The following is a 13,024-nucleotide window of genomic DNA, read 5'->3' on the forward strand; positions in this document are numbered from 1 at the left end:
ATCCCAAAATATGAATCATAAAATTGCTTCTGGAAGGAAGATGGCAATGTATTACTATTCCTATCCCCAGTAGATCCTATTTTGATGTTACACCATGTGGACTTCCCAAGTACTTACTGAAAGAGAAAGAAAAAGTCTTGGTGACAAAAAAAAAATAATGCATTAGTCTCCAGAAGACTTCTAATTATCTTCCATTCCAAACTTTCCATTTAATCTGACGAGAATGGAAATTATAGACAAGGCTTTATCCCCAAACTTTCGGGATCTCTTCCTCTTGAGCAGGAAAACCTTTTGTTTCCATTCCATTCCATTCCCAACCTTTTACTATCTTCCAAAGAGAGCAAAATGGGAAAAGTAGTTAAAAGAGTCAAGGGCTTCTGCTCCTCTAATTATATTAATAAATATTTACTAAGCATCTACTACATGCCAGGTACTATGCTAAGCACTGGAATCTGGAAAAAAAATAAAAGGCAAAAATAGTCCATTCCTCAAGGAGCTTGCAAGAAGAAATATATGAGAAAGCATAGGGAAGGAACCCCTTGGGAGACCACTAAGGAGAAAAGATGATGATAGAATCTATAGCGTGTGCATCCCTCAGGTAGAGAAAGCAACTTGGATTGCCCAAAGAAAGGCTCTCCTGGTCAAGAGGAAGTGATCTCAAAATGTGTGTGATAAAGCTTTGTCTATCATTTCCATTCTAGTCAGATTAAGTGCTACAGCTCCCAGTATTCTTTAGCTCCTCCCATTAAGGACTGAACATAATACTGTGTTTACTGCATTTAAGTGTTAACAAACAGTACAGAAGGTCATCATCTCCTGATGCAAGTCAATTTTGAATAAAAGCATATAGCCTCATTAATAAACAAAAAACTTCTTCCACATTACAGTCTTGCCTTGTGGTAGGCACCACCTTCCTGAGGCTTAATGTTCCAGCTAAAGCCAAATTGGAGAAGGTCACACTATTCTTCCCTGTCCCCTCTCCACATACACAAAACCCTCCTTCCAAATAGCTAACAGGTGTGGGTTGATCATTTATAATATTGCTAAAGATGGCTGAGCAAGCAGGTGCCTAAAAAAGACTTGTCACATAGAAACTTAAATTGTAGTGGGGAAATGGTAAGAAGGTAAGTCAGAAGGAAATCAGATTATTTCTGGTGGCAATTTAGAGTTCAATTGCTTTGAACTCCTATTCTTTCTGGATTTCCATCTCTATATGCTTGGAACAACTTAACAGCCTTCAGTTTAAAGTTTAATATGTTAAAAATAAAAAACCAATTTGAAGAACTGATATCATATCACATTTTTGACAGCTTGACTGGGTCTTGAGCTGAAGGGCATAACTTCTAGGTCATTTTCCTGCTGGAGGTAAATGATAGGACTTAGAGAAGAGTTTCTTATCATCAATATTAAGGATTAACTGCCTTTCCCTGGTTACCACTGCTGTCCTTTATTGGCTGTGTTTTTTCTTCCCTGAGTTTTCTTATCTAACCCCTACAAATCCTAAGGATAGATAGATTAGATGTTGTGAAGGGGAACTATAGATATCCACAGTGAAAATAATAAAGCACTAAACAAAAATCCTGTCCTGAGATGATTTTTAAATCAGAAGAAAAAATAATCAAATATGCAAATAATGAATAGAAATACTTCCTGATACACTTGAAGTTTGTAACAAATTTACTTTTCTACATCTTGCATATTTCAGCTTACGAATATGTAAAAAGAAACAACACTACTCTCCATAGACTAATCATTTTTAAACAAAAGACCATGGAACTTGTGCATGCAGAATAACTTATAATTAGTACAAGACAGAGACTTTTCTGTTTCAGTAAAATACGTGTCTGTGTACATATTATATAGTATACATGCATATGTGTATAAATACTTGTACTTTGTGTGTACTAGAATCATTTATATTTATATTTATTTTATATATTTATATTCATTAATTATATATTACATGATATATATTAAATATATTTATATTTATTTTATAGCCTCCAATTCTATCAGCCTTAGAATATTCTTTCAGAATCTAACCTTTGAACCTAAAGAGTCCCCATCCCCCTTCCCATTCCATTTTCCATGAGTCTTCATAAAGGAAAAGCAATTTGAGGTAGTGAATTTAACTTTTTTTACCCTTACACAAAATAGTTTGAGTTCAAAACTATTAAACTAGATGATTTCATTTTCATTATCTATGATTCAGAGGTTTTGACACAGCATTTAAAAATTTTAATTTTCTGATGATTGAAACCGAAGTATGAAAATCTCTAATATAATATTATTAAAATATCAATGATAAAATAATAATTTTGAGTTATGTGACACCAGGAAGCAGAAAAATTTTCCAAAATGTCTAGATTTTTCAAAAAGATTGAATCTCACATGCAACATACAAATTTTTATATCAACAAGAATAATAAAAACTCAAGAGGCAGGTATAGGACTGTGTGAAAAGAAAGGAATGGTTTTCAGGAAAAAGCTGTATGTCAATTTGTAAGTATATTAGGAAAAAAATAGAGAAAATGTGTTGCTTTTAAAATCAGAGAACCTGATTAAAATCCAAATTACTCTGCTGCTAGAGTACCTATATGATCTTGGGTAAATTCTTTAGACTCTCTAGGTCTCACTTCCCTCATCTTCAAAAAGAGACCTTGGATCAGATGTCCTCTAAAGATCCCCTGAGCTCTAAATCTATGGTCCTACCAGCTAGGTGAAGCAGTGGATAGATTGTGAAATTTGGAGTCAGGAAGACTCATCTTCCTGATTTCAAATCTGGCCTCAGACACTTACTAGCTATGTGATCCTGGGCAAGTCACTTATCCCTATTTGCCTCAGTTTCTCATTTATAAAAAGATCTGGAGAAGGAAATGACAAACCACTTCCAGTATCTTTGCCAAGAAAACCCCAAAAGAGGCCATGAAGAGTTAGACACAACTGAACAACAACACTCTTTGGCCATATCTAGGTTTGAAGGATAGGTACTGCTGCTCCAGCAAACCCTATTTCTAATTAAATTTTACCCTGCTATGCAAATTTTTAAAAATACATTTAAAGATAGATTGGCAGGTTTTATAGAAAGAAAGTCAAAAGAAAAGTGGGAAAGAGCAACTTTTCAACCTTTAGGTTTACACAGAGGGAAAAGGTAGATTAGAGGATGACATGTTTGGAATTTTAAGTATAAGAAATGAGTTTGAAGCTTATGTGGAATTTTTAGGATTCACAAGAATAATAATGTCTGAGGTAAAGACTCAGAGCCTACAAGGGTAATCATTATCTCCTACTTATCCCTCAAAACAATTACTTAATTTTAAAGATAAATTTTGTCGGCGCTCTTTGATATTTTATTATCATAATGACAAAATGGGAAAGACATGGAAATCTCTCCCCCTAGGCTGTGTCCTCCCTTATATCAAGGGAAAATAGTTCAACAAAAATACCCCATTCAATGACTTCTTTTGAGAATATGTCCAATCTTCTACCCTAGTAGTCGGCTGTATCTTTGCCATGAGGAATAAAGTATGTTTAATTCCCTGTTCTCCAGAATCATCTGTTTCTGTTGTTGTTGTTACTCATATTCATCTTCTTGTTACTAATGTTTTCACTTACAATGTTGTAGCTATTACTTGTAGGGATCTTTTAGTCATGTTTATTTCACATTTCATTAGTTCAAATTATTCTTCTAGTGTTTCTCTGAATTCCTTGTTCATATGTATCTAGTCCTTTGCTATAACTAAGGAGCAGAGCTAAAAATCATCTAGTGATAAAAATATTATCTTTGCCTCCCTTAGACTATACCTCCAGTATTGGCATCACTAAGTTAAAGGACCGTTTTGTAACTTTCCTTGCATAATTCCAAATGTGACATGCAGAATAGGTAAAACCATTCACAGCTCTACCAATGGTGAATTAGTTTGCCTGCCTTTCTCAGCACTCAGCATTCTTTTATTCTCCAATGATTAGAAGCAGATGCTTTCTATATGTATGACCAGGTGTTAATGTCACCACCATACCTCTAAAAATGTAAAGCAGAGTATATTGTACAGTCCAGCATGTAATTAAGTGTAGATTGGTATAGAATGGAGCATAGCAGGCAGTGTCCCAAGGTAACAGAGTATATTGCTGTAATTTAACTGCCTCACATTTCTCCCAAGTCTGTGATGAATCTTCACAGCTTCCTAGTCCATGCATTTTTGGAGTACAAGTACGTATTGATCTTCACCAACAGTTTTCTTTTTTCAGCAGAGAGAAAGTTGATCTTATTTGTATAAAAATCAAACGCCTCTATTTCTGACCTAAATTATCAATAAAGATTGAGCAAAGTACTTGAGCTAATGGACAGTGTTTCTCCGCTCAGAAATTGGTTTTTGGAGCAGCTAAGATTTGACACAGTTTCCATAACTTGAGTAACCCATAGACACAAATGTTTTATAGATAGGATAGTAGTACTATATGGAACAGTTTCTCATAATTAACCTAAAAGTGGTATCTTCAGTAGCCTTGAAAGGTGATTGCTATCATAGTGTGAAAAGCCTTTGTTGTACATGTTTCTAATAATTATCCTAAAGAAGCTATCATTTTCTCATCCTCAGTTAGGGAAAAGGACAGGGCCAGGTAGGTATATAGTCTAATCTGATTTCTTTCAAAAGTTACAAAGGGGCAAAAAAACCCCAAACACTTGAGCTTTTAATAGGTCAGCTCAGAGGTTACAAGGGATATAACATGATAAAAAAGAATCCTACCCACAGCCAAAGAAGAAACTAGTGGAATCAGTCTGCAATCAAGGCATGCCATCTTTCACTTTATTTCCTCTTAATTTTTTTAACTTTATCTGTGCTTTGTGTATTTTGTCATGGCATGAGGCTTATAGAAAAATTTTTTCAAGAAAGCACTGCTGTAACCTATAACAGATTATTTACTGCCTTATAGAAGCAAGGAGGGAGAAAATCTGAATTATAAAATGTCAGAAAAGTTGTTAAAATTGTTTTTACATGTAATTTTTTTAAAGTTCTTAAAAAAAGTGACATGATATACTTCAAAGATACATCAACTTCATATATATCAGTACTTCAAATATATCAATTTAACATTCAAACATAAAGAATTATGATAAACTCAGCTTAAAGCAAGTGTTTCTTCTGCTTAGGAAAGGGATCTCCCCAACTGGAGCTTGTCCTTGCAATTTCTGAGTACAACAGTTAAACGAAAGCAAACCTTTGCTACTTAGTCTTTAAAAAAAAAACCCTAGCTTCTGTCTTTGAGTCAATACTAAGTATCTATTCTAAGGCAAAAGAGTAGTAAGGGCTAGATATTTGGGGTTAAATGACTTGTCCCAGGTCACACAACCAGGAAGTGTCTGTGGCTAGATATGAACACAAGACCTCCCATCTTCAGATCTGGTTCTCTATCCACTGATCCTCCTAGGTGCCCCTGTATCACTTAGTCTTAATTCTAAAGGTAAATATTCATAAGTTAATGGTACCTTAAACCATTAAAAGTGTCACAGCAGCCATGTAAGTCACTGATTAAGAAAAAAGGCAATAGAAGAAGTAAAAATGATAATCAATATTTCCATAGTGCTTTAAAGTTTGCGAAATGTTTTTACAGATATGACCTCTGTGAATTTAAAATGAGGAGTAAAATACTACTCCTGGGCTAAATGAATGAACTTGCCTTTCATACTCAGGCTACGTAAGATAAGGACATAAAGACATCAACTGGTATTTTACTGATGATAATGAGAATAAACCAGTCTTACAATAAATGGAGATTTTAATGGAGAGAAGCAGATTGAAAGAATTGAGGTGTGAGATAGATAGGAAAGCAGAGGAAAGCAAGGAAGATGAATAAAGAAGAGGTACAAGGGGCTCTGTTGATTGCCAGATTAATGGGCTGATCCTTAGAACAAGGCACCATAATTGCTCAGAGGGCTGAGCAGAGGCTAGACAGGAAACTAGGGAAATCTCAAAAGAAAAACATCAGAGAGGGGAATGTTGGCCATCTCATGTGTCAAAGGTTTCATTTATGATATCCCTGGAGGGAGGGAGGTAAGTCCAGGAGATAATCTGAATTCATGAGCACACTAATTCTATTTAAATAAAAGCATCTGATCATTTTATTCAGTCTTAAGCCAAATTCAGCACTAAAAGACAATATTCCTTATAGAGTTTTCTGTCTATAGCAGAGGAGAAGTTTCATTTTCCTCTCTCCCTCTCAGCTCTTATTAAAAAGGAAAACCAGTATATTATTTAGCAAGCTCAGGAAACTCTTCTAATGTGATTTTTTTTAAAATAAATCCATAATGGCATAAGATGAGCAATCATAGAAACTGCCTCCTGACAACAGGAACTGAATGAGTGCTTTATTTTTCCCCCAGGATGGATGGTCTCAGTATCACTTTGTAGCCTCATCTTCAACGATAGAAAGAGATCGGCAAAGACCATATTCTTCATCACGAACACCCTCCATTTCTCCTGTGCGCATGTCTCCTAACAATCGCTCAGGTAAGAAGGTGCTAATGATAAGCAAAACAAATAATTGTAACAAAGACAAAAACATCTTGGTTGATCAACACACCAAGTTTTGGGGAGGAGGGCATATCAGGTCCTACAGATTAGTGTGTGTGTGTGTGAGTGTGTGTGTGTGTGTGTGTGTGTGTGTGTATGTTTTAGATAGATATAGATATCCTTTTCAGTGGCACTCTTAGGGAAATTGTAGAGAAAGCACTTTCCCATAAATCACTAACATTATTTTATGTGCCCTGCCCCACTAGAGTCAAATAATGGGAAAGAAAAGGGCTAATTTCTACTATTAAGTAACTACTATTGCCTTGAAAAGCTCTCAGCCTGAGAGCCCTTTAAGTACCACATTTTTAGCAATCACAAAAATAGTTCAGAACAAATAAAAGTTTTTTGGACAGCAGTGGAAAGCCTTACAATCCCAGGCACTTCTGGAGGGATTTTACTGCTACTCTGCCTCTTAGTGGCTTTTTTAAATACCGCGTACTTAAGCCTACAGTTGAAATATGATGAAATTGTTATTTTATTAACTAAGAACATCTAAATGATTCAGTTCTGTTTTTCATATAGATAATCAGCTAGTAATACTTTAGCTTTGAGTTTACTTTAATCATTTCCTCTGAATGTACTTTATTTCAGAGGACAAGAGATCTAGAGCTAGAAAAGACCTCAGAGTCCATCTGGGCCCATCCTCATTTTACAGCTAAGGAAATTGAAGTCAGGGGTGGCTAAATAATTTGTATAAGATAACACAGATAGGATGCATCTGAGGTAGAATCTATTCACTTATTTATTTGTTTGTTCGTTTATTAGCCCTTACCTTCCATCTTAGAATCAATACTGTGTATTGTGCTAATGCAGAAGAGGGGTAAGGGCTAGGCAATGGGGGTCAAGTGACTTGCCCAGGGTCACACAGCTGGGAAGTGTCTGAGGCCAGATTTGGACCTAGGACCTCCCATCTCAAAGTCTGGTTCTCTATCCACTGAACCACCCAGATTCCCCTAGAAGTAGAATTTAGACCCAAGTTCTCTAACTATGGAATTGGCACTCATTTCTCTACTCCTTCTAAACTCTATTAGTCCATGTATTAGCATGGGTTTACTTTAGAAAACAGGAGTAAGCTTCCCAGAACCTACTGCAATCATGCCGCATGAATGGTTTTCATTGTTACTTAGAAAGCAGGAATGTCATCTTCCAACTTTTCGAGTCTCTTCTGTAGAAGGACATAGTTGGAATGAAAGAATTCACTGCAGGCTTCCTCTTCCTTCCTCTGGCAGAGTCCCTATTCTCCAGAACTAGGTCAGAAGGTAGGTTGGGAGATGAAGTTCCTAGCATCAAAAATGGCTTAGCTGGCTTTGAAAGAGTTTCTCATAAAACTTTATATGAGAATTTACAATGTGAATAGTTACCTAAGACTTGTCTGAATGATAAAGAAACTCAGAGAAATAGAGGAGGAAACTGACAGGAATAAGTTATACTCTCCCAGTCAAACAGAAGACACCGTGTTTCAGAGTAGTACTGTTTAAAACACTTGGACTGATAGTAAGACCACAGACAGAACCAAGAACTGCCTTCAGCTCTAGTTGTGATTGATTGACTTTAGGTCAGTCACTGAGCTTCTTGGAAGATCTCCCCTTGTATATAATAAAGAAACTGAGGCAAAAAGGTCTCTTGGAACGATCTCCAAGGCTGGATTTGTTTCATCAAAAACTTGATCTCTTGGGGGCAGTTGGGTTGCTCAGTGAATTGAGAACCAGGCCTATAGGCAGGAGGTCCTAGGTTCAAATCTGGCCTCAGACACTTCCTAGCAGTGTGACCCTGGGCAAGTCACTTAACCCCCATTGCCTAGCCCTCACCACTCTTCTACCTTGGAACCAATATGCAGTATTGATTCCAAGATGGAAGGCAAGGGTTTAAAAAAAAACTAATCTCTTATCTAAAAATGATAATGGAGAATGGATTGGCCCAAAATGAGTTATTAGGGTTCATATATATTTAACTCTCCCAAAGATTAAAGGCATATTACTAAAGAAACAACCCAAATTTCAAGATGCAAAGAGCTTTTATTCTGAAAGGGATGGGGAAAGATGTGGAAACAAGTAGCTGTGATTCAAGGAAAAATGTAGTAAGAGAGGGGTACTGGCAAAGGACTGTTAGAAATTTAAGGAGTGAGCATCACTTTTAGGGTAGCTAGGTGGTAGATTGCTGGGCCTAGAGTTAGGAAGACTTTTCTTGAGTTTAAATCTGGCCTCAGTTACTTACTAGCTGTATGACACTGGGCAAGTCACTTAATCCTGTTTGCCTCAATTTCCTCATCTATAAATGAGTTAGAGAAGGAAATAGCAAAACCATTCCAATATCTTCTTCAAGAAAACCCCAAATAGGGTCAAAGAGTCTCAGACATAACTGAAAACCACTGAACACCAGCAATAATAGATCCCTTTTAGACGGGGAGGGCTGAAAGGGAGAGGTAGCACCTGACTTGAGATTAAAAGAAGTAAGTACATCTTAGGGCAAGGATACTGAATTTAGAGTTATTGCCTGGGTTTTAGTTCTGTCTCTGCTATTTACCATGTTACCTTAGAAAGATGTTTTACTTGCCTTGATCTAGAAGTCCCTTCTATCTATGAATTATAGAAAAACCCAGTATTAGAATAGGGGATAGCATGAACAAAGGCACAGGGAAAGGTAATTCATGTTTTACTAGAATGTAAAAGGAAGTAGAAGGCTAGAAAGGTAGTTTGGGACCATATTTTTGAGGGCTTTGAACACCAAGATGAGGAATATATTTTTAATCCAATGGAAAACAGGGAGCCACTGCTGTGTTTTGAATGAAGGCATGATTTGATCACAACGATGCAATAGAGAGATTACTCTGGCAGTTGTTTGAAGGATGAATTGATTGGTGAAGAAACACTTGAAATAGTATAACTGGTTTAAAAGTTTTCATAGCAACTTAGACAAGGACAAATAAGGGCTTAGCTAAGGTAGTGACATTTTAAATGGAGAGGAAGATAAACTCCTGAAAAACATTTTCAAGGTAGAATCAACTAGAGTAGGCAAGTGATTGAAAGAAGAATAAAAAATGAATATGAATTTTCCATTTGGGTGATGATGAAGATGTTGATACCAATCGGCAGACATAAAGAAGTTAGGGAGAAGAGCAGGTTTTTTTGGAGGCAATATAGTTTCAATTTGGCACAAGGTGAAGTTGAGGGATCATGAAATCCAGGTAGATATACCCAGCAAGTAATTGGAATCAGTAGTGCTATTCCAAGGAGAGGTATAGACTTGGGAAGAGGTGGGAGAAGGATGCAGAACTATCAAAACATATAGAGAACTGCTAGGTCACATGACCAAGATGAACCCCCCCCCTGACTTTTTTTACTATCCTCATGACCTTTCAAATCTCTCAAATATAATAATAATGTGCAAGAGGTAAAGTAATTGCAACTACTGCCAAGATCTAAGACTCTGTAAATCTTAATGAGCTAACAACCCTATCAACTAACAGCAGAGAAGGCTAATCCCTAATGAGCTTAGCACCTTCTTTCCTGTTAGCCACTAGGCTACAGCAGTATGACACAGCTCAAACCATGGGCTTGCCAACAGATCTCAATTCATCCCCAACATGTGCAGCAGAGGGAGAGATACAGGAAAGTGAGGAGCTTGATTTTCCTGGATTTGTAGCATCCCTACTACATTGAAGGAAGTAAATGAGACAAGTTGCCAATTTATGTAGGACTCCACTAGTCCTAAAGTAAAAATAACTGTCATCCAGCTGAGACCAATTTTGTCTCTCAAGAAGTCACATGAGACAGAGTCAGGGACTTGTGTAAAGTGAATTCCCCAGGGAGGGAAGAAGCTGAGGCAACTTGAGGTTGTCTCAGGACATAGAGAAACTGATATTAGAGTGGAAAAAGTCAGAAAGTGAGAGATTGGGGAATATAAAGCAAAAGACTCAAATTACCAAAGATGGAACAAAACTTATTTTAAAATCTTAATCACAAGCAAGGGAGATATTAATACCAGAAAGGAAAATGGCCCTCTAGATCATCTAAATGAATCCTTCCATCTCTGAATGGATATTGCCAATATGAAGGAAAATGAACCAACATCTAATGAGGCATAGAACCCTGTGTATTCCCAAGACAGCATGGAGTCACAAGATTTTCTCAAATGGTTTAAGAGATAAGTACTAATAATGGAAGCAGAATTTAAGGTCTGAACAGCAGAAACTGATGTAAGAATAGAAAAACTAGAATACATGATAGCAATTCTCATCAAATAAATATGAGAGGATAATCATTTGGGAATGCAAATACACAGACATGAATGAAATTCTGAAAGAAGAGAAGCAGAAAGCAATAACATTAAAAGAACAATTTCTACTCAAGTATAACAGGAACCCAAAGGCAGCATGGCTAGAAACAACATAATGATAATAGCTCTCCCAAAAGAATAGAAATTAAAAATCCAAACACCACAATTCAAGAATCATTACCAAAATACTGCCTAGAATTCCTGAACACAGAAAACAAAGTGCCAAACGAAAGAGTATACAAATCACTTCCAGAAAACAAGGGAAAAAACAGTGTAGCAAAATACAAATCATATAATTGCTAAATTTAACTATTTCAGTGACAAACAACAAAGTATACATTTGTCCAGGGAAAAGACCTTCAAATACAAAGGAAAGGAAATTAAAACAACACAAGACTATTCTGCACTAACCTGAAACCACAAAAGAGAATGGAAGGCATTCTGAAAAGCAAAAAAGTTCAAGATGCAAACCAGAAGGGGAGAGGGGGGAAGGAGAGAGAGAGAGAGAGAGAGAGAGAGAGAGAGAGAGAGAGAGAGAGAGAGAGAGAGAGAGAGAGAGAGAGAGAGAGAGAGAGAGAGAGAGAGAGAGAGAGAGAGAGAGAGAGAGAGAGAGATTTGGAATAGGAGTAGGATGAGAACTAAGAAAGTAGCATCACAAAGGTATAGGAAAGAAGAGGTGACATAAAGAAAGAAGGGTTTCCTATACCAAATATAGATCTAGTAGAAGAGAACAAAAATAATTTATCAGACATGAATAAAAGGAGCTAGGACGGAAGGAATGAGATTAAGGATCCTATTTTCGTAGATTTAGAATGGAGAAGAATATTAGATGTCATCTAATACAACCACCTCATTTCATAGATAAAGAAACTGAGTGTCAGAGGTTGTGACCTACCCAAGGACACAAAATTAATATGGAGCAGAACTAGGACTTGAATCCAAATCTTTTGACTCTAAACCCAGCTTTCTTTGTATAACATAAAAATTCCAGAGGAAGCCGAAGGCATAGACTGAAGAGAACAGGTAGAAAATATAATTGCTACAATATCACATTACCACAAGCTTATATATCCCTTAAATAAAATGTTTGTTTCTCTCCAGTGTTTATGACTCTAACTTATAATTATATCCTGTAGTTTGCTAGTATTTTCACTCTTATACTAACATTTCTATAATATACCTTCATTAGACTTATGGTTTTCAGGAAGCCAACCTCACTGTGACATGGTAGTTCCCCAAATTAATTCAATTATCAACTTTATTAGTAGAGGCAGAGGGTCCAGGATGAAGAAAGTGATCATCACACTGTTTGCTGCCTGGATCAGCTGTATTATAAAAAGGACAAACTGAATGCCATCCAGGGGAGTGGAAAAAGGAGAGTAAAAGTACTCAAGATTCTACCATTTTAAGGATCAGTCAAAAGGCCATGAATATGCTTAATGTGGAAAAGAGAAGACTTACAGGGAATAATATACCTGCCTTCAAGTATTTTAAGGGGGCCTCATATCAAAGGAAAGATAAATCAACACACACTTATTAACTACATACTATGTGCCAGGCACTGTACTAAACCCTGGGGATTACAGAGGCAAGAGAAGCTCACATTGTGAAGAAGCTGAGAATCATAATGTACATACAAGATATATACAGAATAAATTGTAGAAAATCAACAGAAAGAAGGCATTAGTATTAAGGGAAATTGGGAAAGACTTCCTTTAGACTGTGGCATTTTAGCTGAGATTTGAAGGATGGCAAAAGGCAGAAACAAGGAGGGGGTGAATTTCAGACGTGAAGTAGTTGGCAGATGGAGTGTCTTACACAGGGAACAGTGAAGAGGCATAGTACCATAAATTTTATGAAGGATAAAACAATGTATAAGAAGACTGGAAGGATAAGGAGGCAGGTTAGAAAGGTTCTAAAAACTCAAGGAGGTTATATTTGAGTCTGGAGGTTCCAGGGTATCACTGGAGTCTAGCCTATAAGGATGTGGCATCCTTTAATTAGATCCCTTTGGCAGCTGTGTGGAGGATGAACTGAAATGGGGAGGGACTCCAGGTGGAGGACCAGCCAGCAGGCTGTTGCAATAGACCAGGATGAGGTGATGAAGGCCTATCCCATAGGGATGGCAATGTCAGAGGATGGAGGAAGGGACCATAACTAAAATAGGTTGCAAGAGC

The 13,024-nt window shown here is 36.8% G+C and overlaps 1 protein-coding gene across 13 annotated transcripts in view; it reads left to right on the forward strand.

Annotated features, from left to right (window-relative positions):
* The window catches only part of CTNND2 (catenin delta 2), a 1,175,163-nt gene that overhangs the window by 1,134,006 nt on the left and 28,133 nt on the right, over positions 1-13,024 (forward strand). For all 13 annotated transcript variants that reach the window (XM_001364153.4, XM_016431422.2, XM_016431423.2 and 10 more), the window contains one exon: positions 6,383-6,509. In XM_001364153.4, the coding sequence (XP_001364190.2) occupies positions 6,383-6,509 (127 nt within the window). The remainder of the gene's footprint in view (positions 1-6,382; positions 6,510-13,024) is intronic.

The sequence above is a fragment of the Monodelphis domestica genome, chromosome 3 (assembly GCF_027887165.1).
Source record: "Monodelphis domestica isolate mMonDom1 chromosome 3, mMonDom1.pri, whole genome shotgun sequence".
Taxonomy (NCBI): domain Eukaryota; kingdom Metazoa; phylum Chordata; class Mammalia; order Didelphimorphia; family Didelphidae; genus Monodelphis; species Monodelphis domestica.